This window comes from Pteropus medius, unplaced genomic scaffold (assembly GCF_902729225.1).
Source record: "Pteropus medius unplaced genomic scaffold, Ma_sr-lr_union100, whole genome shotgun sequence".
Taxonomy (NCBI): Eukaryota; Metazoa; Chordata; class Mammalia; order Chiroptera; family Pteropodidae; genus Pteropus; species Pteropus medius.
Genome location: NW_024344240.1, coordinates 19,051,560 through 19,076,575, shown reverse-complemented (window position 1 = coordinate 19,076,575; position 25,016 = coordinate 19,051,560). Strand labels below are relative to the sequence as shown.

The 25,016-nt window shown below is 32.1% G+C and overlaps 1 protein-coding gene across 2 annotated transcripts in view; it reads left to right on the top strand.

Moving 5' to 3' along the window:
- Positions 1-25,016, top strand: part of EEA1 (early endosome antigen 1) — a 105,233-nt gene that overhangs the window by 14,404 nt on the left and 65,813 nt on the right. The window contains exons 2-10 of one of the 2 annotated variants that reach the window (XM_039869039.1): positions 4,347-4,439; positions 10,878-11,003; positions 15,247-15,374; positions 19,379-19,433; positions 19,525-19,590; positions 21,450-21,489; positions 22,386-22,499; positions 23,177-23,298; positions 24,175-24,330. In XM_039869039.1, coding sequence (XP_039724973.1) covers positions 4,347-4,439; positions 10,878-11,003; positions 15,247-15,374; positions 19,379-19,433; positions 19,525-19,590; positions 21,450-21,489; positions 22,386-22,499; positions 23,177-23,298; positions 24,175-24,330 — 900 coding nt within the window. The remainder of the gene's footprint in view (positions 1-4,346; positions 4,440-10,877; positions 11,004-15,246; positions 15,375-19,378; positions 19,434-19,524; positions 19,591-21,449; positions 21,490-22,385; positions 22,500-23,176; positions 23,299-24,174; positions 24,331-25,016) is intronic. The other variant, XM_039869040.1, reaches the window with a different exon arrangement.

The following is a 25,016-nucleotide window of genomic DNA, read 5'->3' as shown; positions in this document are numbered from 1 at the left end:
TCTTCAAAAGTCCTGTTTCCTTTTAGTGGGGAATGCTATTTAGATATCACTGTCTGGGCACTTAATGCGCTTACTGATTGTAGGTTGTCATTGCTTTTAAGCTTTAAGTGATAAGAACATATATACACACACTAACACACACACGTACACAGATATAATCATATTTAAAAAGCAAATAAAACATGAATTCAAATTGTTTTTGTTATACTGAATTTTTTGGAACATTAACATAATTATTTTCCCTAAAAATACATAAAATGGCTTTTAAATAGCAATATTACTGTTAAGATTACTGAGCAAATTTTACTACCTTTTTTAACAGGTTTTCCCCCCTTATACTATATCTCATTATGGCTATACAGTCTAAATGCTGTATTCTTAAATCACTTAGAATAATTTTTTTCTCTCTGTGGCTATACCACCCACCTGAGATTCAGTTAGGTTTTTAAAATTTAAAAAAAATTTTAAATTGTGGTAACATAAAATTTACCATTTTTACTACTTTAGAGTATACAATTTGGTGGCATTAAGCACATTTATAATGTGCATTTATAAACACAACTATTTATCTCCAGAATATTTTTATCATCCCAAACTGAAACTATGTACCACTGCATAGTAACTCACAATTTCTGCTACTCCTTAGCCTCAGGTAACCACTATTCTACTTTCTATCTCTATGAATTTGATTATTCTCGGTACCCCATATAGGTGGAGTTATACATATTGGCCTTTTTGTGTCTGGCTTATTTCACTTAGCATAATGCTTCCTAGGTTCATACATGTTGTAGCATGTTTTAGAATTTCCTTCCTTTTAAAGACTGAATAATATTCTATTATATGTATATACCACATTTTGTTTATACATTCATCCACTGGTGGACATTTGAATTGTTTTCATCTTTTACCTATTATAAATATTTCCGCTATGAAAATTGGTGTACAAATATCTATATTATTAGATTTTAACTGATGTTTTTCATAAATGAGGATTATAATTGACTAAGTTAGAGAACATAGGAGGTAAAGCAAATTTTTTTGCTGGGATGGTAAAAGGTTGGGATAAATGAAGGGTTTGATTTTGGATATGATTCATTTCAGGTGCTATGGGAAATCAATTAGGAAACAATTGGAAATGTGGGTGGAGAGGTATAGGGTGCTAAAGTAGGTCTCTCTTTTATAGTCCTGGTGAGAGACGATGGCACCTTGAACTAAGGAGAGGGAGAAAGGCTAAATTCAAAATTTATATAGTTGATTGAATTAACTTGGTGTTTAGATGTGAAAGTTAAGGAAGGGAGCATGTAATGCTTTGGATTAGGCAAGATGGGTGTGTGGTGTTTCTGTAATTTGAGGTAGAGAATGCAGATGGGTGAAAGGTTTGTGAGAAAAGAAAATGAATATGGTTTTAAATAAGCTGACTTTGGGGATGCTTTCAAAGGATTCAAGTAGAGATATTTAGCAGGACAAGAAAATATGAATTTTAAGTTTAGCACAGATCTAGATTAGATTTAGGGTTTTATTGTCAGCTTTGGGTGGGGGTTATTAAAATTAAGGAAGTAATTGAAATTACCTTGAGCAGGGAGTCCTCAACCCTAGGCCAAAGACTAGTACTGGTCTGTGGTCTGTTAGGAACAGGGCCGCACAGCAGGAGGTGAGCAGCAGGTGAGTGAGTGAAGCTTCATCTGTATTTGAAGCTTCATCTGTATTTGCAGCCACTTCCTAGTGCTAGCATCACTGCCTCAGCTCCACCTCAGATCATCAGGCATTAGATTCCAATAGGAACCCTGGTCCCTGGTGTTAAAAAGATTGGGGCCACTGAGAGAATATATGATGAGCTAAGAGGTCAAGCATGAAAACTTCTTGGGAAGCCCTGAGTTGCTTTCCGTGAAATTAAAAAAAAAAAATTTCCCATGAAATAGTATTTATTTGTAAATAAATCTTCTCACTTCATCTGTATGGGGTCAAATCTTAGCTCTTAATAGTGGAAAAGTGGTAGTGAGGGTCTTCAGAAATCTTTGGTTATCCATTTATAGTACAAGGATCAGGTAATATGTATAAAGCACTTTTCTCAAGGTCTGCATGTAGTAGGTGGCTTTTCAAACTTAATGAATTTGCAGAAATCTTCCTAATTGGTTTTTATGGTGGCCTGAGGATGAAAGAGAAACAAATCAATGTTGAAAGTTACATTTTCTAAAATGTCTTATAAATCCTCAAGGTTTTGAGGTTATGTCGTTTCATTTCTAGTAATTGTATCCTTTCCAGTTTCAGAAATAAATTTGCTAAATATAAGGTATGCATAATATCTACAACCATTTTTTTTTTCCACAAAGACTTTTGCAAAAGCAAAAATTTATTTTTAGTTAACTCGTCTTTTCCTGGGAATCAATTCATTATTAACTCAACTTTGGCTGGTTTGCCTTGTTTGCTATCTAGTTTCAGCTAGAGTGGTGTAGATTGTGCATTTTCTTATTAAGCATTTATTATGGCTCTTCTGTGTACAAAGACTGTTATAGTTATCATTTTAGTCAGTTTTAGTGCTTTGAAGGTAGGTAAGATTTAGAGATGAGGTTCTTTATCTTTAGTAGCAGTGCGGTTGTGGAACTGATTTGAGTAATTTTCCCAATGAAATTTTTGCTCTCTTCCTGCTTGGTCTTCTCTTTAGTGGTCATATGTAGTTGCGGATAAGGGAGTTGTTGAGAATTTGGAATTTCTGACTCAGTATATCACCAGATATTAGAAAAACTTTTGTTATTCATCTACAAATATTTGCCTTTTATATGCTACTAGATTCTTGTTTTCTGGTTTTTTTTTTTTCTCTCTACTAGATTAATATTTTCAGTTACATTTACAAGATATAGCTATTGGTTACTTTGGATTACAGCAGTGTAATTATTCTCACATTTAGATTATTTAATTGTATTCAATATACAACTAGTCTGAAATAAGTCAAATATGGATTTCAAAGAAACTCCATGTTAAAACTTCTGTGATGGTGATATTTTCTTCCAGGCACAGTAAACAATAATAATTTTTTTTATTTGCTTGTTTATTTGCACAGTTAAGTGCTTTTCTTTCTTCAAAAGCTTGTATTTGATTCTTTGATATTAGGTTTTGCAGAGATTAATGCTGCTTTATGTCAATCATATATTTGCTGATAGTATGAATCCGCTTTTATATAACCAGCAATCTAGGATAGTCTATTCTTTGCGGGTATCCCTTCTTATTTGGTTGAAGTAAATAGTTTGAATACCCTTGGCCTTATTTAGGTCTGTTTACTAGGATTATTTTAGGCAAGTTTGTAAAAGAGTGTTATTGGTGATAGTAATAGGATTATTACAGGATGTTTGTGCATTGAGGCAAATGTGTAGTGAATTGTTCTATATCTTGGGTGCTTGAGGTGCATCTCAGTGAAGATGTCCAGTGGAAAAACAGTGATTATTGGATTAGTGATTAAAAGCCAGACTTCTTGAGCTAAAATCTTTTTTTTTTTTTTCCATTTATTAGCCATGTGACTTTGGGCAAGTTACTTAGACTCTACCTTGGTTCTCTTTTATGTAAACTGGGAAAGATAGTATATACCATAAATGTTTTTTGACAAGGATTATTGAGTGAGTTCTTATGCTCTTAACCTTTTTTTTGCCCAGTGTTTTACTGAATTTCCAATTCCTTTAAGATAACACCTAGGTATTAATGAATGATAATGTTAGATGATAACTATTGGAAGGGGTATAAAAAGACCTTTAACCCTCCAAACTGTAATTTTGGTGATGGAGTATCAAGTATTGGAGACAGATTGGTAATGGTTGGCATGGATGGTAGATAGATGGGTAACTAGATAATGTGGACAGTGTTGGTCTTTTTAGCACTTCTCAAATCATTGTAATTTAGTTAGTGTAGTAGCAATGCAGAGGAATCAGAAGACCATTATTTTAGTTCTGCTGCTTTCTGATTTTTGTTCAGTACAATCTTGAAAAGTCCTTTAGCTGCTCTGAATCTGTTTTCTGATATATAGAGATAACATTTATCCTGCCTCTCACAGAGATGTCATTATGATTAAATAAGATATTCTGTGAAAGTGAGTTGAAACTATAAGGCACTATATACAAAAGTAAAATTTTTATTTATTTAAGAAGACTGAAAATGAGATAATGCATTTAGAGATCTTGATACAGTATTAGGTACAGTTTTCAATAAAGGATAGCTGCTAGTACTATTATTATTGAGAAGATGTCTACTTTTTTATGTGTAAGGCTATTTCTGATTACTATTTAGGTTATTAAATAGTTCATGAATATATTGTTAATATATTCTGCTTTGATTCCCTCCCCCTTCTGTTTATATTTCAGACTCCTGGGAGAGTTGGCTCTCAAGGTTCTGATTTAGATTCATCAGCAACTCCTATTAATACAGTGGATGTCAATAATGAAAGCTCTTCAGAGGTATGAAAATAATAATTTGGCAATAAAATTCAATATTCTTAGCAAATATTTAGAGTAATGATTGGTAATTTAATCTTTAGTAGGAAAAGTTCTCATAAGTCTTTCTTACTAAGGAATGCAACTTTTGAATCATACATGTACATGTATATCGGTGCCTAATTGTGAGAATGAGAAAATGAATATTAAGATTGAAAAATATTATTGCCAATTTGTCTTTAATACTAATGTTATATCAACTAATGAAGCTTAAAATCTGTTGATAAAGAATTCCTGGTTAATACATATCTGTTTATGTGCTTATATTGTCATGAATTATTCAGTTAATGAAAAATTAGGTTATCTATAATATTTATACATTATTTGCTGCCTTCATTTATGACTTTATAAGAAATTTTTGATAGCTTATTCAAAGTTAACAAGGAAAGTAAATAAGTCTAAAATAGAAATAAAGTTTTGAGAAGTCAGCCTTGGTAGTTGCTTTATTATTATTTTTTTAAACAAACAATATTTCACGTGATAGAAAAAGGAGGTAAGAAAAGAGAAGAACATAAAACCACCTATAATACTGTCTCTAAGAGATCTACACACATTCTGCTATGATAGTTTTTGTCAGTTGTCCCTTTCTGGGTCTGACGGTACCATCTACTGAGTCCCTTTTCTCTTTTCTCCCCTTTTTCACCTCTTGGTTGATGCGTCTCTCTCATGTTAGTTTCTGGTTATTTTTCCCTTTCTAATAATTAATCTCTCTATTTTTTCTCTCTCTGTCTGTCTCTTCATTCGTCTATCTTCATGTATATGCATATTAACCATAATAAGATTTTACAAGATTGTGAGAGCGAAAAGTAACAGATTAACTTTATTAAGAACAAGTTTAAAGAAACATCTTTTAAAAAAATTTCAAACTGTATTCATGATATGGTGAGCTCAAAGTGCTCAGCTGTAACCCTGGAAATAATACCTATTAATAATTGTTGATCTCAGACCAAAAAAATAAATCTTCAATGGGTAATGAATAATGCCTGGTAATCCTGCTATATTTTCTTATTAGGGTCATTTTCCTGCTCTCAGAGATAGTTGTACTCCCTCCTCTATCCTCAGATCTCTCATGTGTCTTATCCTATTCTCAGCTTCCCTTAGCACGTTCTATTTCACTGAGAAAATAGGAACCATTAGATGAATATTCTCATTTTGTCACTAAAGCTATTCTTGCACCAGTGTACTCTTTCTTACTTTAGTAATTTAGGTTACTTTTTCTGTCAAATTTTAATCCTTTCTTGTGTGCTCTGGATTTCATTCTCTCTCATATTCTCAATGTATCCTCTTTCCCCCCTGCCACTTAAGTTTTTGCCTATGTCATGAACTGTTTCCATCAGCATATAAATACTACTCTAGAGGTGCCACTAACCTAGGACTCCCTTAAATTAAGTTCTGTGCTTGAAATTCTTCAGACTGCACAATAATATAACTTTTGACTACTAACCTAATTTAGGGCTATTGGTTATTATGAATTTTTGGGGAATTGTTTTGCCATGAGTCCAGTGCTAGGATACGGATTTGTCAAGGTCTTGGTCAGTGTCTCTCTCTGTCTCTCTCTCTTTCCCCTCTTTCTCCCCTCTCTGCTCTCTCTCTTCCTCTCCTCCTTTCCTCCCTCTCTCCCTCTTTCCCCCTCCCTCATTCTCACCCTTTCTCCCTCCCTCTCTCAATCTCTAAATTTCTCTCAGTCTCTCTATTAATAGTTTCTCTCTCAGGTTTGTTTCCTTATTACTCTGAGGCTGGCTTCCCACTTAGAATAAACTCTAGGTTTTAATGTTGTACCCTTTGCTGCCTTCTAAATGGAATTTGAAATATCGTGGTCTCCAGGACTTTAAAGAAATAGTCAGAAATAAAGCAATAGTTTGCTTTGGTGCTCATTTATATCATGTTTTATGTTTTATTATATAAAATATTTTATTGTATTTATATTTTATATTTATATATAATTTATTATATATTATATTTATATATAATTTATTGCGCTTATATTTATATATTATATTACATATTTATATATTATATTTATATTTTATTACGTAAAACATAAAACATATATATAAAACACACACATATATAATGTTGTCTTAGTCAGTAGGGGTTATTACAACAAAAGTACAATAGACTGAGTGGCTCAAACAACAGACATTTATTTCTCACAGTTTTGGAGTCTGGGAAGTCCAAGACTAAGTCTCCAGAAGATTCTGTTTTCGGTTCATAGATGACTGCCTCATATGGCAGAAGGAGTGGGAGAACTCTTGGATCTCTTTTACAAGGACACTAATCCCATTCATGAGGGCTGCATCCTCATGGCCTAATTATCTCCCAAAGGGCCCACTTCCTAATACTATCAAAATTCCTATATTTATTATTTATTTAAAATTCATATATGAATTTTGGGGTACACAAACATTCAGTTCATAACAAATGTATAATATGTATAATACATAACGTAATAAGTGATGTTTTATATCATTTAGTTGATATCAGGACAGTTGTTCAGACTATTTAGTATACTGTATTGTCAGGAGCAAATGTCTTTGTTCACTCTTTATCTCTTTCCAATCTGGCTTCCATCCTTAGTACCCACTGAAACTACGTATTAATGACCTAAATAATGCCAAATCCAATTTTCATTTTCCTAGTCCTTTGGCTAGAGAGAGCAGCATTTTCTTTGGGCTTTTTTTGTAAGTCCCCATTGAAGTTTCCAGGTTGCTAGGTTCTCCAGCACCTAGTCTGGAATATATGAGGCAAAAATAAAACCCAGAGTACTCAGTACTCACTACTGTGTCAGTCTTTGGGTCCTGAAATCTTTAGCTTGTCTGCCTTCTTCTTTTTACCTTTCACAGTCTTCTGATGTTTGTTTCATATATAATGTCTAGGGATTTTAGCTTTACTTAGTAGGAGGAATAGGGAACAGTGCATCTATTCTATTTTTGTCTGGAACTGAAAATCTGCCCATTGAAGAAGTTGGAATTATTTATCTTTTTATTGTTGAATTATACGAGTTCTTTATCTTTTTTTGGTACAAGTTCTTTGTCAGTGTTGTGATTGCCTCTTATTCACTTCACTGGTGAGGGTTATGGGGATGGCTGAACACATAATTAACCCAGCACTGGACAGATGAGATCAAGAGCAGTTTATTAGTCACATATGCTCATAGTCTAGGAAAGAAGTACATTATATGTCATGCAGGGCCACATGAGGATTGCACTTGGGAACAAAATGAACAACCAGGGGCTGGGAGAGGCAGGCTTTATAATGTCAAGAGGGTGAGGTGCCTTATGGTTGCTACAGGAGGATGTGACTGGCTTGTCTGAATAATTCCATGGACTGGTGAGGAACTGAAACCTACTACTCAAGGATAAGCAGGCCCTGTGCTTGTTTTCTGTGAAAAGGAGGGTTGTTTGACTGAGGACCTTATCTGTCGTTGTGAAGTGGGGAGGAAAACTTGAGTTAGGCCATTCGAAACCTTCCAGTTTTACCAGGTGTCAAGGCAGCACATAATTATGGGCCTTAATTTTAAGCCTTACACCATAGTCAGATATATGTGATGTGGATATTTTCTCTTAGTTCGTGGCTTGCTTTTTTCATTTTGTTAATGGTGTTTTCAAAGAGAAGAAGTTTTTAATTTGAGGGAAGTCTAATTTGTCAGCCTTTTCTTTTACGGTTAATGCTTTTTGGGTTTGTCTATGAATTTTTTTGCTTACCCCAAGATTACAAAGACTTTCTCCTATGCTTTCCTCTTATGTAAAATATATATATATATATATATATTTTAGGGTCTACATTCAAGTCTATGATTTATTTAAAATTCTTGTGTATATGAGATGGTGGTTGAGATTCATTTTTTCCCACATGAATATGGAAACCACATTTTTTCATGTGGTTGTTTTAGAACCGTTTATTGAAAATGTTACCTTTTCTCATTGAATTACATTTTCACTTTTGTGAGAAATCACTTGACCTTCTATGTGTGGCTGTATTTCAGTGTTCTTTATTCTGTTTCACTATTTTATTTTTATTGTATAATTATGCCAATACTGTCTTGATTACTATAGTTTCATAATGTCTTGAAATCAGATAGTTTAAGTCTTCAAATTTTGTTGTTCTTTTCAAATTTGTTATTATTATATTATAGGTTTGTTGCACTTCTGTATAAATTTGAGAAAAGTTCTACTAGAATTTTTGACTAGGATTATATATAATCTACAGAATAATTTTGGGGAGAAAAGCCATCTTCATACGGAGTTTTCTAATCCTTGCACACGATATAATTCTATTTCTTTAATTTCACTCAGTCATGTTTTGTAGTTTTCAATACAGATGTCTTATATACCTTTTATTAAACTTATTTCTTGGTAATTTTTGTTTTTCCATGCTAGTGTAAATGGTATTTCTTCTATTTTTTTTCCATTTGTTTCCATGATATAGATGTACAATTGACTTTTGTATGCCTATCTTTTATTTTACAACCTTGCTAAATTTATTTATTTATTCCAATAATTTTTTTTTTTTTGAGAGGGTGGTGTATTAGGGTTCTCTGAAGAGAAACAGAACCAGTACGTTCATATGTATGTGTGTTCTCAGCACCATGGAGCACAGTAATCACACTCAGTAAATATTTTTTGAATAAACAATCGAATGATTTTATGTGGAAATTTACAGTGAAGAAAACAGAGTAAAGTGAAAGGCATAAAGCTGTTGTAGCAAAACAATGCAATGATACCTTCTTTTAAAGAAGTATTATTCTGCAGTCCTGGCGCTTGGGACTATGGTTGCCTAAAGGAGATCTCTTTCATCATTAAAAAAAAAAAATTGAATTCATGTTCCTAACTTTCATCCCCTGGCTAATCTACTTTAAGAATTGTTAACAAAAGGAATAATGATATTAATGACAGCCAATATTTATTGAATATTTTCTTTGCACTAGGTGCTATGATAAGCACTTCATATGTATTATCTCATTTAATTCTTATGAGACTCATGTGAAGTAGCTGTTATTGTTATCTCACTTAACAGATGAGGAAACTGAAGGTCATAAAAGCTACTAAGAGTAGTGTGAATCTACGATTCAAGCCCAGGTCTAGCTCTTAACTGGTACCTTGCCTTGCCTCCCACTTTGGAACATTGTTTGCAGTCTCCTTCCTTGCTCTTGTCGTAAGTGACATTAGCGACTCAGGGAACATCCTAGCCTCCCAGTTCTTAATGTTATCAATACAAAAAGTCTTTACTACCTCTTTTCTGGCTATTCAAGCTATGGCAGGAACTTCTACTTTATTATGAGGCAGAATAATTTTACCTGAACTATTAAAATCATATCTCTCATTTCTTACCATAACTGTCTATCTTTTCAAAAAGTTTATCATATTTTTACTACTTAACTTTGGCCTTGCTGAGTATTGCAGGTTTTTATTTTCTATAATTTCTTTTAGTCTTTCAACATTTCCAGGCTTTGTTTTCTTTCCTTTCTAACCATACATTTAATGGCAATTGGTATTGGTGAATACTCACAATGTGTCAGGCACTGTACTAAGCATTTTATGTATTACACAATAACTCTAGAATAGGTGCTAATATCAGCCCCATTTTAGAAATGAAGAAACTGACATTTAGCAAGTATTTTCCTTAAGCTCGTATAGTCAGCATCGGTTAAGACTGAAATCCACATATATTTTTGACACCAGAACTCATGACATTATAACTTTTATATCCTGTTTTCCTTCACCACTGTCTTCATTTTGTTCACTTTTCCCCTGATACTGTTAATTCCTCTATTAACTTGCCTTCTACTACTCCTATCCAATGGAAACCCAAAGCGTAGATCACTGTAACAGCCCACATTTTAAAATACAGATATTGTTAGGTATAGGGAATTTAGGAGGTTGTTTTAAAATGATATTATTTGGCTCGGAAAAGTAGAAGGGTCACCTACTGGAGATTACAGGTGTGGGCAAGGATGGGATCTCAGCCTAGTGGAATATGGTGAAGACTAAAAATTGATTTCATTATAAGAAATTTAGAATATTATATCACATAAGAGTATTTTTTATATCTACTAGTCATTTCTGGATCTAAATTAAAAGCTAACTTGCTAATAATAGTTCTCAGATAGGTAAGGATAAAGTGTCATCAACAAAAATGATAATAATCCAACTACAGCAACTGGTTACTATAATTTAAGAAAAAATGAAGCAATGGGAATTTACAGCATGACAGCTAATTTTAGAAGTCCTAACTTTGAGTAGATCTTTTTTACTTTTTGTGCAGTTACTATCTGAAAATTTCCTTTACATATCTTAAAAAGTGATACAATAATTATTTTTCTGTCGTGTCTATTTTCATTGTCTGTATTTGTTTTATAAATAACTTTTTATGTATATCCTCCTAAAAGTTGTTATTTCACAGGGTTTCATCTGTCCATTATGTATGAAAAGATGTATAACTGCTATTGATTTGTCGGAGCATTACCAGAAAGTGCACGCTGAAAATGAAACAAGAGGACAGGAACTTCTTAATGACTCCAGTGTTACTGTGGGTCCTGTATATTTTGTTTTAGCAGCTTGGTTATGGGTTGCTCAAAATAACTTTGTTTTTCTTTGCCTTGGTGTTGCTTAGCCTTTATGCTACAAGGGAATATGGATTGCTTTAATTATGCATGCTTTAAAGAAAGTTCAGTAAGGAAAGAAGCTCTTGGGAAGTTGGCTTGATTTCTCTTGTTTGCAGCTGTCTTTTTGTGAATCTGTAAACAAATATAAAAGTTTAAGTTAATATTTCTGCATAAACTTTGTCATAAAATTTGACATATGTGAATGATATTTTATTTCAGTATTTGTAAGTTATTTCTTTATTACGTAGATATTGTTTTACGAATGCATTAAAATGCTTTACTCTTACATAGAGGACTTTACATGTGAACTGTTACTGTTTTTATTTGGGAAAATATACAGCATTAGAACTGAATCTACCAGTCTCAATCTTTGTTTTGACTACCCAGACCTGAGGGAGGCGACAAAATGACACGCATTCATCATTAAAGGTGGATCACTCAAATGTTTCTCAGTAGTATGTGGGGCTGGTGCATACCTAAGGCTGGGTGTAGGATCCCAGTAAGGGGAAGTGTTGCCAGTGTTCAGGCTGGAAAAAGTTTCTCAGGTGATCCTGATATATCTCTTTCCTTTGAAAATTACTACAGTATCCTTGGGGGGTGGGGAGAAACAGCTTTTCTTTTGCTACTTTTACAAATCTTACAAAAGAATGAAACTTTTTGTACTAGGAAAGACAAAAAAATCAGACATTTTTCTGTGAGATAATTTTGTATATAAGGAAACATTTCAGCAAACATTTACTTAACATATTAACAGAGTACCTCTTAGTTGCCAGATATTTTGGTAGGTAAAAGAGGTAAAAAGATAAGTAAGATATGATCTCTACCCCCAGGAAGTTTCTATGATAGATTTTATTTGCAAAGAGTGCAATGGCTAATTCAGCTTGAGGGGAACGCTGGAAAAACTTCACTGGGGAACAGTGAAAGCAGACGTTCTCTAGGGTGATGAGGAAAATGTTGCATATAAGAGGACAGCAGTTAAACTAGCTGGATCAGTACCAGGAAAGATAGAGGCATGAAAGGTTCTTAGAACTCTGCTTTGCATTTTACCAGTTGTCTTCCTTCTGGAACCTATGGGTCAACTCTTCTGCTTTATGGGTTAGCCAAAATCAAAAGTGACCATCTCACTTACCTGTCACTGTCCTTTTAATTCAAAGGATATTTGGTACAACAGGGATGCTGTAAGTATCAAGGTAAAGGAAGTTCTTAGCTGTAGTGGATTTGAGGAAGGATTTCAGATAACTGAAATTTAATAATAAGGAATTTATTGTTTTTAATCTTAAGTAAACTGTGTATGTGGGAGAGTGGAGTTAGTTTTTTTTTTTTTTTTGGAAGTTGGTGAGAAATTTGGAATGATTAAGGGAAATAAATGTAGCTGGCTATTCTTAGTGTTTTATTGTTTGCTGACAAAACTTGTGGATGTTCTCTCTCTAGCAACCTCAATCTCCTTGAGATTATTTAGAAAAAATAAATAGAGGTGGAGTCTCTTACTGTCCAGAATTAGTATCACAAAGTCCTTGAATTGAAGATCATGCACTCTGTTCATGGAACATCACTCAGGCACTCATTCTGAACTTATTTTACTTTTATTTTAAATGGGTAATGTGGTTTTAATGAACTTTTCCTTAATCTACCCTTTCTACCCATAGCAGGCTAGCATTGCTAGAAATAGCATGCAAATAATTTTTAGAAATCATTGTTGAAAGAGAAAATAGGGTGTAGGAAAAATTATAAAATATAGGCATAGGAATTAAAGAAGCTGGCCCAAATTAATAGAGTGGATGACACCCAAATCAACGATTAATATTTTTACATCTGAGACATCAAGCAAAGGTTTATTATCATTCATTTAAGAAGATGAGAAAATGTATATGTATTTTAGAAAGATGAGAAAATGTATATGTATTTTAGAAAGATTTATTTTTATCAGTAATATCTCAAAATAAGAGTTTTATTTAAACATGCAAGCTCTAATCACATGGAAAATTCACTTAGGAAATATTTTTGTAATTAAATATATTTTTAAATATACTGAATTTTTAAAATATTTCTTTAGAAATGAACCAGTTCTTTCTGGACTATTAAACTAGTAATATTTAGAAGTTTTAAGAAGGTGTGGTATACCTTAATATGGTCATTAGCTTCTGGCATCAAAACTTGGAAGAACCAAAACTTGGAAGCAGAGACAATTGTCAAAAGCCAGAGTTGTGAAGATTAAATAGTGTCATCAGGATGTGGGCTTCTCTGAAGAATGCTCTGAAGAATGCTCTATAATTTGTCTTCTCTGCACTAGCAGAAGTTGAGACACAAAAGAGACATGACAGGTTGAATGTTATAGGGCTTCATGTGCTATTGCACGAAAGGCATGTCAACTAGTATGGAAAACAGTTACTGGGCAGAAGTTATAAGAATGCCAATTAAGCATAATGTAGAGCCAATATGAAACATGATAGTAAATAAGAGATGGTTTTGATGAAAGAGAGCATAACACCAGCTAGATTAACTCACAGACTGAGAGCGTTCATTCATTCAGAAGACAGTGCTATGTACCAAATATCTCTGGAGCCTAATGGCATTATTCTGGTGTCCAAAAGCACACCCTCAGTACTACTGTCTTTGCTCATTTCAGGAATTTCACATGGGATCACCGCATTTATTCACCTGTTGTGCCCTTCACTCTGGTTCTAATCAGAACATATCTTTGTTTCCCAAATACAGCATGGCTGTGTTTCATACCTCTTCCTGAACCTTTGTTCATATTCCACCATTTACTTAGAATGCCTTTATTTTACTTCTCACAAATAACTACATATTCTTTAGTACTTAATTCCAATGTCTGGCGTACATTATATGTGTATGTATGTGTAGCTATATATTTTTTGTAAAGCATAATATGTATGTATATTTGTTTATTTTTTGTAAGGCATTAACTGCTGCCACAGGCAGAGTTGGATACCTCTTCTGTGTTCCTAAAGTTCTGTACATAGACTTGTGTTATAGCGTTATCTGGTAATGTATGTCTGCAAATCCCCAATACTCAGTGAGCCTTGATTTTGCCACATAATGTGTATAAATGATAAATGAGGATACACTATTTGTGTGGAACCCAACAAAGGAGCAGAATTTTTATTTATTTCTAGTTTTTACATGTTCAGAATATTATTGCTTAGCTCAGTCATTCCTTGGAAGATTTGATAATCTGCACATTATTAAAGGTCTTTTTTGTTTGTTTGTTTTACCAAATTCTACAATGCTAGTTTCATTCACATTTCATTAAATAAATATACAATGTAGAAAACATATAGTATGTTCAAAATTCTACATTAGTTATTAGGGAAACAGATGAAAAGCTTCAATGTGTTGTGTATTATAGTGAATGTAGAAACTTGATGAGCTAATGAGAATAGTGCTGAAGGAAAAAACAGTATATTGCAAAGGCACAGAAGTGTGAGACACCATGGTGTGTACAGGGAAACACAGGCACGTTAGTATTGTTGGAGCATGTTGTATATAGAGTGTGAGATGTCTTGAGAGAATAGTCATGCAGGACTGTGTATGCCATAACCATATAATAATTCTGGGATTATTTAAATATTTTTTACATTTTATGGGACTATATTAATTTGAAGCTTTTGCAGTGTTAATCTTAGGTTAGCAAGGAAATTCGTTTCTCAGCTGTCGTAGATACTCCGTGGTAATTATGAGTTATACTATATTACCATTTTCTTCAGTGATTAGAACACTTCACATTCGTAATTTGTTGTTGTTGTTATTCCTATAGAACTGAGATTACTAATGAAATATCTAGAGAGAGGGAGGACATGATGGCAAATATTCTCAACTAGTCTTCTAGTTTAGAATTAACTTCTCAGGTTAGAATTGTATACTGTAACCATTAATTTATTCAACCTAAAAGATAGTTATAAGGGCTTTCTTTATATTTTGTAATCTCCAGCCAGAAGAGACAATGATGAACCTTTGTACAATACCAGAATTTGGGATTAATACCATAAATTGTAATTTACTTAATGGCATTATTCTTTGAATAAGACATTTGACTATATTTTATAATATATATATTTAAAAATAATATATTTAAAATATATTTTAAAATAATTATTTTGCAGTATTAAATATTATTTTGAAAGCTTTCTCTGCCTTTTTCTATAGGGTTTCATATGTCCCCAGTGTATGAAATCCCTTGGATCTGCTGATGAACTTTTCAAACACTATGAGGCAGTTCATGATGCTGGTAATGATTCAAGCCATGGAGGAGAGGCTAATCTTGCTCTGAAGCGGTACAGTATAATAGTTTTGAAGTGTAACATTGTTATGAATATGTAATATCATTGTTTAATCGTGAAAAATTAGTTTGTAAAAACAATAGTATTTTTATATTATTTAATTTAAATCTGTTCTCCTTTAGCATGTCTTCTTCCTTTAATTGTTATAAGCTATTCTGTCCTTGACCAGCAACAATACCAGCATCTACAACACGGTCCAGAAGTTATGTTTTTAATGAAGATTATGAGTTATCAAAAGGTTAAATTATATTTAGCATATTCTGTTTAATAAAGGATGATACGCTCTGTTTAGAAGATTTTATAATTGTATAGTAAGTTGTTAAAATAATGAATTTAGCCAAGAATTACAATTTAATAATTATTAAAATTTTTTTTTATAATCACCTATATAACAATAAGCACATGTCACATTCTACTTCTTGGCAATTTTGCCTGACTGTTTTAAGAATTAAATTAAACTAAAATATAATTACTTAAAACAGCATTCAACAATATGACTTTGCTTTTCTTTTGCTATTAGTAAGAACTCTTGTCGTAGAACCCCAGTAAGGAAGAAAACTTGATTTCATTCTGCTTGTAATTTTTTTCATGCTTTTCTTAAAAAAAAAAAGTCTCTTGGTTAATCTGCTATAACATAAAGAACATCACATAAAAAACATTATGATTACATAACTGTGGTGATAGATAATGTAGAACTATAAAATATGACTGTTTTAACTTACTAAAATATGTGGGAAAAAACAGTGCTTTTGGGAAATATGAATCTTTCCTTTTACCTGACTATAAATGCTCTTCAGTATTTTTATGTGTGAATTAATAATTTGCGGTACAATTTTTTTTTGTCATTTGTTAGGAAATAGATATAAAATATGTACTTAAAGTACAATATAAATGTTTTTTATATTTAATATTAATTTAACAGAGTTGCTTTATCAGCTATTAATTAGACAGTGCCCAATATATTGGACTTTCAACATAAAATCCTCCATAGTTTATCCTTGTTTTTGCTTCTTTTCATTTAATGTTTAGCTCATTGAGGCCTGGCTTCTGCCTTACCATTCTGAATCTGCTCCTTCAAAGGCTAAGAGTAACCTGAATTATTTTCATTTCTTATTGTGTCAGAAGAAGAAATTATCCTTTATCTTCCTAGGTTCTTTGAGTTTGTCTAATAATTAAATTGGCATGCGATGGAATAGCGAGAGAAAATAACCAAATTTAATTACATATGTACTTATGGGAATCCCACATACATGAGGAGTTCAAAGACAGAAAAGTAAAAATGAGGTATATGACATTCGAGCTAAAGAATGAGGTAAGGTACCTTGAGGTTTTGAGGGGAGGAAGGCCATTCACAGGATAAGAGCAGATATTGAGTAATTAGAAGTTTGCCCAGCCCTGGGTCATAAAAAGTTATTATTATTATTACTATTTTGAGGGACTTAGATCTTTATAACACTTAACTGAAAGCTACATTTCCTTATGAATGGAGTTTCTTTGGTCTTGTGTCTGTAGGCTAATATTTTACTTGTAGCCTTAAAATCTGATGCTTTTATGTTGTTGAGTATCTCGGAAGGAAGATGGGGGGAAAACATTTCTTTACACCTTGGGGTATCTCAGACAGGTTGTTTCACATCAGTGCAGATAAAAATTATTTCATTTTTTAAATGAAAGAATGGAATTTTATCATTCTTCTTTTGATGAGCATTTAGGATATTTCCAGTGTTTTACAATTACAAATGATGTGATATTTATCCTGATGGAGGTATCATTTGCACGTGTTTGAGTATATCTGTAAGGTAAATTTCTACAAGTGGAACTTTTGGACAAAGTTTTTATTAAAATTTTTATAGAAGTTGCCAGTTGACTTTTGTAAATACCCTAGGTTGTTTGATATGTTATGCATTTCAAAAGGTTTTCTACTGTAGGCAAATTACTTTCACAAATCTATTGGAATGACACTTTAAAAAAGATTAATTGGAGCAACTGAGCTTACTGAATTAGAGTTGAATTGGAATTATCTTCTTTGGAATTTCATTACATTTTACATGAGCCATTTAACTGTATTGTTATTAATTCCTTTCTTCATCATTTTAGTTTATACATAGAATGGGAAGATTAATAAATAGTGGAGAAAACTTAAAACATATCCACACTTGAACAACTTAAGAGTCTGGCATAGAAAGCTAATGTCTGTTGAATTATGAACAAATTCTTTACACATGAATGGCTATAAAAGGGAGAGGACTTATTTCTCCATCTTTTACATTCTGTTAGTTGGCATTTTCTTTCCTTTTCTACTATTAACCCTATTTCACAGATAAAGCTGACTCTGTTCTTTTATTCTCTACCTCTGCCCTTATCCCAGAGAATAATTCTCCCACAAAGATGTTCCATTATCTTTTACCTTGCCAATAATGCTTGTGATGTGGACTGTCTTTTCCGTCATTAGAAATGATCCTGTTCTCCTATTCCCTTTTACTAAAATCAATTCATTTGAGTATTCCTAATTAACTTGTTTCAGTTCCTGTGTCTTCTACCATGGTAGGCATTTGTATTGGTGTGGAATAAGGAGAGTCCACTTTTTTTTTTTGCTTTTGCTTTTGTTTTTGTTTTTTGCTACTTACAATCCAACCAGGGAAGATATGTTCCGAACACCCAGGAGAATAATCCCCAAACTGTTTTATCATGGAATCTTTCCTCATTAGGACCTACAGTGGTCTCCTGCTAACCATTCTTCATCATACTGACTCTTAGGTGAGGGAAACAGAATGTGAGAAAGTTCTGACAGGAAATAATATATCAGACTCAAGGAACAGAAAGAAGCCAATGTTATTAGAGCTAAGCGAATGAGGGAGAGAATTATAAGATGGGGGACTAGATGGTGCAGATTTTATAGTCCTCGTTAATGAGTTTAGATTTTATGCTAACTGCAGAAGGAAACTATTGATGCTTATTGTTGGTAGATTAATGTAAGCTACTATGCTGCTGGCTTGGCCACTCGACAGTCAGTTATATCATTATTTCCATGATAAAGTATTTTTCCACTTATAAACAATGAGCTTTAAGAATAAAATTATTTTCCTAAGGTTTTTGTATATATGCCACTATACATAAAATCTACAGTTTTTATTTTTTTTTAATTGAGAAAATTAGAATATTAATATATAGTCGTCAGCATTTGGGCTGATTGGAGTTCGATGTCACCCCAATGGTAGGTGGGGAGAGAGATGGATAACTACGGCACAGACGTGTAGTTAGCATTTTCCCTTGGTTCTTCCTCAAATGACTGCAGTGAAGAATCACAGGTCATTGAAATTTAATAGTTTTATTAAAAGTATATTTTCTAAGGACAGTGCCCCAAGGAGGCACATGGAGAAAGACAAAGTAAGCCCCGAGGAGGCACATGGTCACAGCTATGAGAGCTTCAATGGAGTGCTGCAATATCAACCATAACAACACTGAGGGCGAAAAGAAGGGGCAAAAAGGAGGACCACAAAAAAGAAAGCCCGGAAGGGCAAAAAGGGCCCAGAAGTGGGAATGTTTGCCTCATATTTGGGCTGTGATGGGGTGATTCCAAAGGCATTTCTAGGTGATTGGCAAGTGAGAGCATTTGATTGACACCTGGCTGCTATATCACTTTGCCTAGTGAGCATGTGCTTACTCAAAATATAGTCTGTTATAATTAGATTCATGAACTTCCAGGCATAAACATAGTATTATAATGACCTTCTGTGCAGGTGTCTGTAGCTAGATTAGGCCAGCTAAGACTGTGACCCTCCTGTCCTTTGTCTCTGGGGATTCAGAAGAGAGTCTCTAACTACCAAAGGGATGTTCTTTGAGTGGTCTCTAGGCTGGGCCCTTAATCCTTTGTTTCCCCCATTGCTCATGTCTGACTAGCTACCTAACATAGTCACTAACCATGATTTGTTAAGAGACAAAGTTATTAATTAAAGAACATTAACTATTAATTTTCTCCCTCTCCCCCCATATATGTTTAGAGATGATATAACACTACTTAGACAGGAGGTCCAAGACCTACAGGCTTCACTTAAGGTAAGGATAAAAATGACTATATTTGTTTATTTTCAGTGTTTCAGATAATACTCTAAATTTGCTAATTAAAAATATTTTGGTTTTCCTTTAGGAAGAAAAATGGTACTCAGAAGAATTAAAGAAAGAATTAGAAAAATTTCAAGGGCTGCAGCAGCAAGTAATTGTTTTTAAGTACTTGAAGTGTGTTTATTAGTTGTTTGTTTTAATTTGAAAATTAAGCATAACACTTTTTTTGTAAGCAGGTAGCCTGATATAAGTAACTTATTGATTTGTTTCCTGTGTTTATCCTTTGTAATCCTAATGAGTGCAAACAAATATATGGGAACCTGAGATATAACTTCTCAAAGGTACTCCATTAAAAATCAATTACCTGTGGACTGTTTTTTTATAGCAGGCTACAACGTACCTCATAGTTTCAAAATATAGGTTCAAACAATAGTGAAACTCTTCAAAGCATTTGTGGTTGTGACATGTTGGAAATGACTAAAATGTCCATTTGCAGGGAAAGAACCATTATTAACTGTTATAGGGAAAGTTGTTTGGAAACATGGGAAAACTGTTGTGTTAACAATGTTAGGTTTTAAAAAACAATAAAAATAGCTATATATATGCATGCACATACAAGGACATATATGTATTATATGACTTTACATAAAATAGTACATAGGAAAAACAAGAAAATTACTGTGGTATCAAAAGTGGTTATCATCTCTGAGTGAGATTCTTTTGATGTCTTTGATTATAGTTTAGTGTATTTTCTAGGTGAATATCTTAGCCAATTATGATTTTTAGTATAAAATTACATTGACTTTTATACTAAAATTAAATAAATTGCATAAAGAATAGTAGAATAATGAATTTTACCAAATCTATATATATATATAGTTTTCATTTGTAAGAATAAATTGAATACCCTTCAACAATAGTTATAATATTTTTATAAAGTAATTAGTGATCCCTTTTCATATTATCTTAGAACATTGTGACTCTCAAGTCAGTCTTTTTGCCTTTTAGACTTTTCACCAAAAGTTGTTATTTGGACTAGAAGAGGCAAAAACAAATAAATGGATAACAAGTTATCAGTCTTATTACTACTCAGCTTCTATAACTGAGGTTGCATTAAAGAGGTTTTTAGTAATCTAAAATACTTACAGATCATTTACTCGTCTTTTACATAGATGCTATTAACAAGTCACACATGGGCTGTATTATTCTTTGTACCTGAAAACAGAGGAAATTGCTTACTGCATTTGAGATGACTATTTCACATTTAATAAGTTAAATAAATTCTCCTCAGTGCAAGGTGTGTAAATTGACTTGTTGGAAGATTTACCTTTGGAAGAAAATGCATTTGAAATATTGACAATTCTTGGCAATCAATATGTCAAAATCCAATATTTAGGAAAATAAAAAGCTATACTATGAGGTGCTTTATTAAACTCTATCAGATGTGTATAATTCTTTAGAATATGAAAACAATGACAAGGCAGTTTATTGTTTTGTTTCTAATGCATGTGATAAATTAAACCTTATGAGATATGTTCTTTATTTCTGCTTCTTTTAAAGATAATTTATGATCTTGAATTAAAAATTTATGCTTTTAAAACCAGTTTTTTAGTAGTAGTAGTTCCATGGCATATTTACCTTATATAACTTTTCAAATATTATAGGATTGAATGTTGCCTGCTGACTTAAGTATTTAGAATCTATATTTTTAATAATTTATATTTATTACTGAATTTATGGAATTTAAGATGCTATCTATTACATGACACACAGTAATTTCTTATATGTTAACATAAAAACATTCTTAGAACCAGTGAGCTGCAGTTAAATTATTATGCCAGTCTGCCTAGTGTTACCTTAGAGACCTGGAAGAATGTGATCAGGAAAAAACTTAATTTTCATCAAAATCTGACAGAATGTAGCTTTCAGAGATTTTGTTAACATTGGCAATTGTAACAGTATTGTCTTTTTCACTTAATACATTTATTTATGTCTTTTGTTTTCATTGAGGAATCTAAACCTGATGGATTGGTGGTAGATTCATCAGCAGGTAACTTTACTAAAAGCAGATTTTTTTTTTTCATTTTTCTTGTTCTCTATCTCATCTGTCCTTTTAACTTTTTTCTTTCTTTTTCTCTTATGCCTGGTATACGTATTTTGTTTTGTGGTTATACTTTTATGGCTCTAAAATAGTGAAGATAACAATCATATATGAAGTTTACAGTGCTTGTTACCTATGAACTTTATAGTGTAATCATTTTACTAAAATCTTTGTATTTTCTTAGTTCATTATATTCTGAAGTTATAAATAAACTTTTGGAAAGTTACATTAATATGTTTGCTTAATTAAAAGTTAAATCTACATCAAGAAATGATGTACCGTTTTTCTCTTGAAATCAAATGATGAAACTAGTATCTTCATAACTGACTTTAACTGGAGGAATGCTCAGTGAATAATCAAAATTATATTTAGAGGTTAATTTCCTTCTGAAATCTCTTTATGAGAATGAAGTATTAGAAATTGACCGCATGTTTTAATTATTTTATTTAAGACCTTGATTGTTCTTTAACCATTTCTAATTTTATTTCACATTATATTAAATTTTAGGAGAGAAACGGTATATATTCCTTTTTGGTCAGTTGGCAGATATAATAGGAAAATCACTGTGAAGTATGAAATCAAAAGAATTTTTTAAATAAATATTTATAGATTATTTGAATGTGATATTAAATATTCCTTTCATTTGTTTTACATGTTTGTAAATTATGACTTGTCTCTTTAATGAAACAGAAATGCTTAATTCTTGAAATGAGAAAATACTCTACTTGTAATTGGTAGTAGACATGTTGATTGTCTTTACTACTGCAATGATTATGATATAAGTAATAACAATTTAGCAAATGAAAATTAACATTGTTTTTGAATAAATACTATATCTTTTGTAGAACTACAGTCTTTGGAACAACAGTTAGAAGAAGCTCAAACAGAAAATTTTAATATTAAGCAAATGAAAGACTTATTTGAACAGAAAGCAGCCCAACTTGCCACGGAAATTGCAGGTAAATTCAATAAGAATTTTTAGCTAATGCATCAGTCTCATTACCTTTTTGCTATTATACATCCTAGAAATAAACATTGTATTTTAGTGATAAAGCATTTGTTATAGAGTATGTTGGTGATTACTGGAATTTAATAACAAAGTTGCTATATCAATTATTTTGTTTGTCCTCCTACCTCTTTTCTTCAAAGGACTAATTTTTTCTAGAATTCTTGATTTTTAGAAAAAATGAATTTTCTTTTGGAGTATCTTAAAGTTTAACAAGTAACATATTGAAGATGTTAAATACTTGTATGGATTTAATATTTTGTTATACTATCAGTTACATATATTATTATTTTTTAAACTATATACTTTTAGGTAAAATTTTATATGCAAATCAAATGCTTTTGTCTATATAAATAAGGTAAGTAGTAGAATTTATATAGACAAAAGCATTTGATTATATTAAGTTTATTTAATGTAATCAGAAGTATACTTTTATTATATATGTTTATAGTTATCTAAGGAATGTGACTTTGAATTGATATACAGATATGCACTACAGTGTACAGGAATATGTTTATGGTTATCTAAGGAATATGACTTTGAATTGATATACAGATATGCACTGCAGTGTACAGTTATAAAACTGTTTTTAATGTCATGAAACGAATACATATAACTATCTTTAATTAGATATAAAGTCAAAATATGATGAAGAAAGGAGTCTTCGAGAAGCTTCTGAACAAAAAGTGATGCATCTGACAGAAGAATTAAACAAAGAGGCAATTCTAATTCAAGATCTGAAGACTGAACTGGTAATTTACAAACCATTTATTAGAATATGTACCTTTATAAAATGAAATACATACTCTGATGAAAAAATTTTTAAAGTGTAGCTTGAGTAAAATGGAGGAAATAAAAAATTCCCTGTAATTCTACCACCTTTGTATATACCATACATGATTTTTAAGATCAAAATAGAATTTTTTGATACATAATTTACTACTTTAACATTTTTGTTTCTATCTTAATATCATCTGTCTTTTTAGTAGTTTCCATATCTGCATCTCTGATCCTGACCTTTCCTTACACCTTAGGATACTTCTGATTGCATTTATAGCTTTCATTTCGAATTCAACAAGTGTAACATTAAGTCATCATTTTCCTCCATAACTGTGTTTCTGTCATTGGTACCGTAAATCTCCCCAGGCTTAACAACCTTGGGTCTATCCTTGATTCATTTCTGTCCTTTATTTAGCATCCAATAAATAAATGAATAAATGAATCAATTATATTCAATCTGGAACAAACACTAATTATGCTTAATTACATCTGCTCCTTCTTCATTTTTATTACCTGTCTCCTAAGATAGAAAATGAAGGAGTGTACCATTTATCAAGTGATTGTTATGACCAATGAGTATAGTTCACGAAGGAAAGGAAAGCATAGAAAGCACTAAGGGTAATTGTGAATTTGCTATTTTGTGCCTTGAATGGTAATACTGTTAAGAATCAGATAGAGTGTCATGAAGAGAGGCTTGTTGAGGGGAGAAATTAGTGTTTGATATTTGGAGTTTAATAATCAATATTAAAGATCATTTTCATTTTGATTTCTTCGTAGTGAAACCATTTAAAATATATATTATTTTAGTTTTTCACTGTAATTTTTAATTAACATCTGTTGCTTCACAGCTTCAGAGACCTGGTATAGAAGATGTTGCTGTGTTAAAGAAAGAACTGGTCCAAGTTCAAACACTAATGGATAACATGACCTTGGAACGTGAGAGAGAATCTGAAAAACTCAAAGATGAGTGCAAAAAGTTACAAGCAGATTATGCTAACTCAGAGGTAATGAAGTTCGGTGTACTTAAATGTGATCAGTATTAACTTGTTTATACTGTTGAGAGAAGCCAGGGTTTGAGATTTCTTTCGAGTGACCTATCAAAACAGTATTTGCTTTTTTTAATTTGCTCTGAATAATATTTTTATATAGTCGTTATGGTCTGAGAGTCAATATTTTTTTCTTTGCTTCATGTTGCTAGACACTTAGAAAAGAATGTTGGGTAAAGGAGTATTGCTTTATTTAATAAATGATGAATACTGTGTAGAGATGATGTTTAAAATTAAATGTGCTCCAGGCTACTTAGTAAATGGTAATTGAATTTCTTTCAATTAGGTCGGGGAAAAGAAAGCATTTCCAATAAGTGTTCTACAACTCTTTCTATGTGGTATATGGGTGCATATTTCTTTATAAATCAGCCATTTCATTGAGTTGACATTTGCTTCCCTGTAATTTACATGCACTGGTTCCAGTTTTCCTCAAAATAAATTGTACCTCTTTCCTTCATGAGACATTTGAAGGCCGTTCATATTTACTGAAATTTTTTTCTCTTTCAGAATAAATAGTCTCAGTTCTTTTTACTATTTCTTACGTGACATGACTGGCTGTAAATCTCATATAATTATGTCAACATATAACAAGTTCTAGGATATGTAATAAATATATTTGCAGAAAAATGCTAGCCTTCATCCTT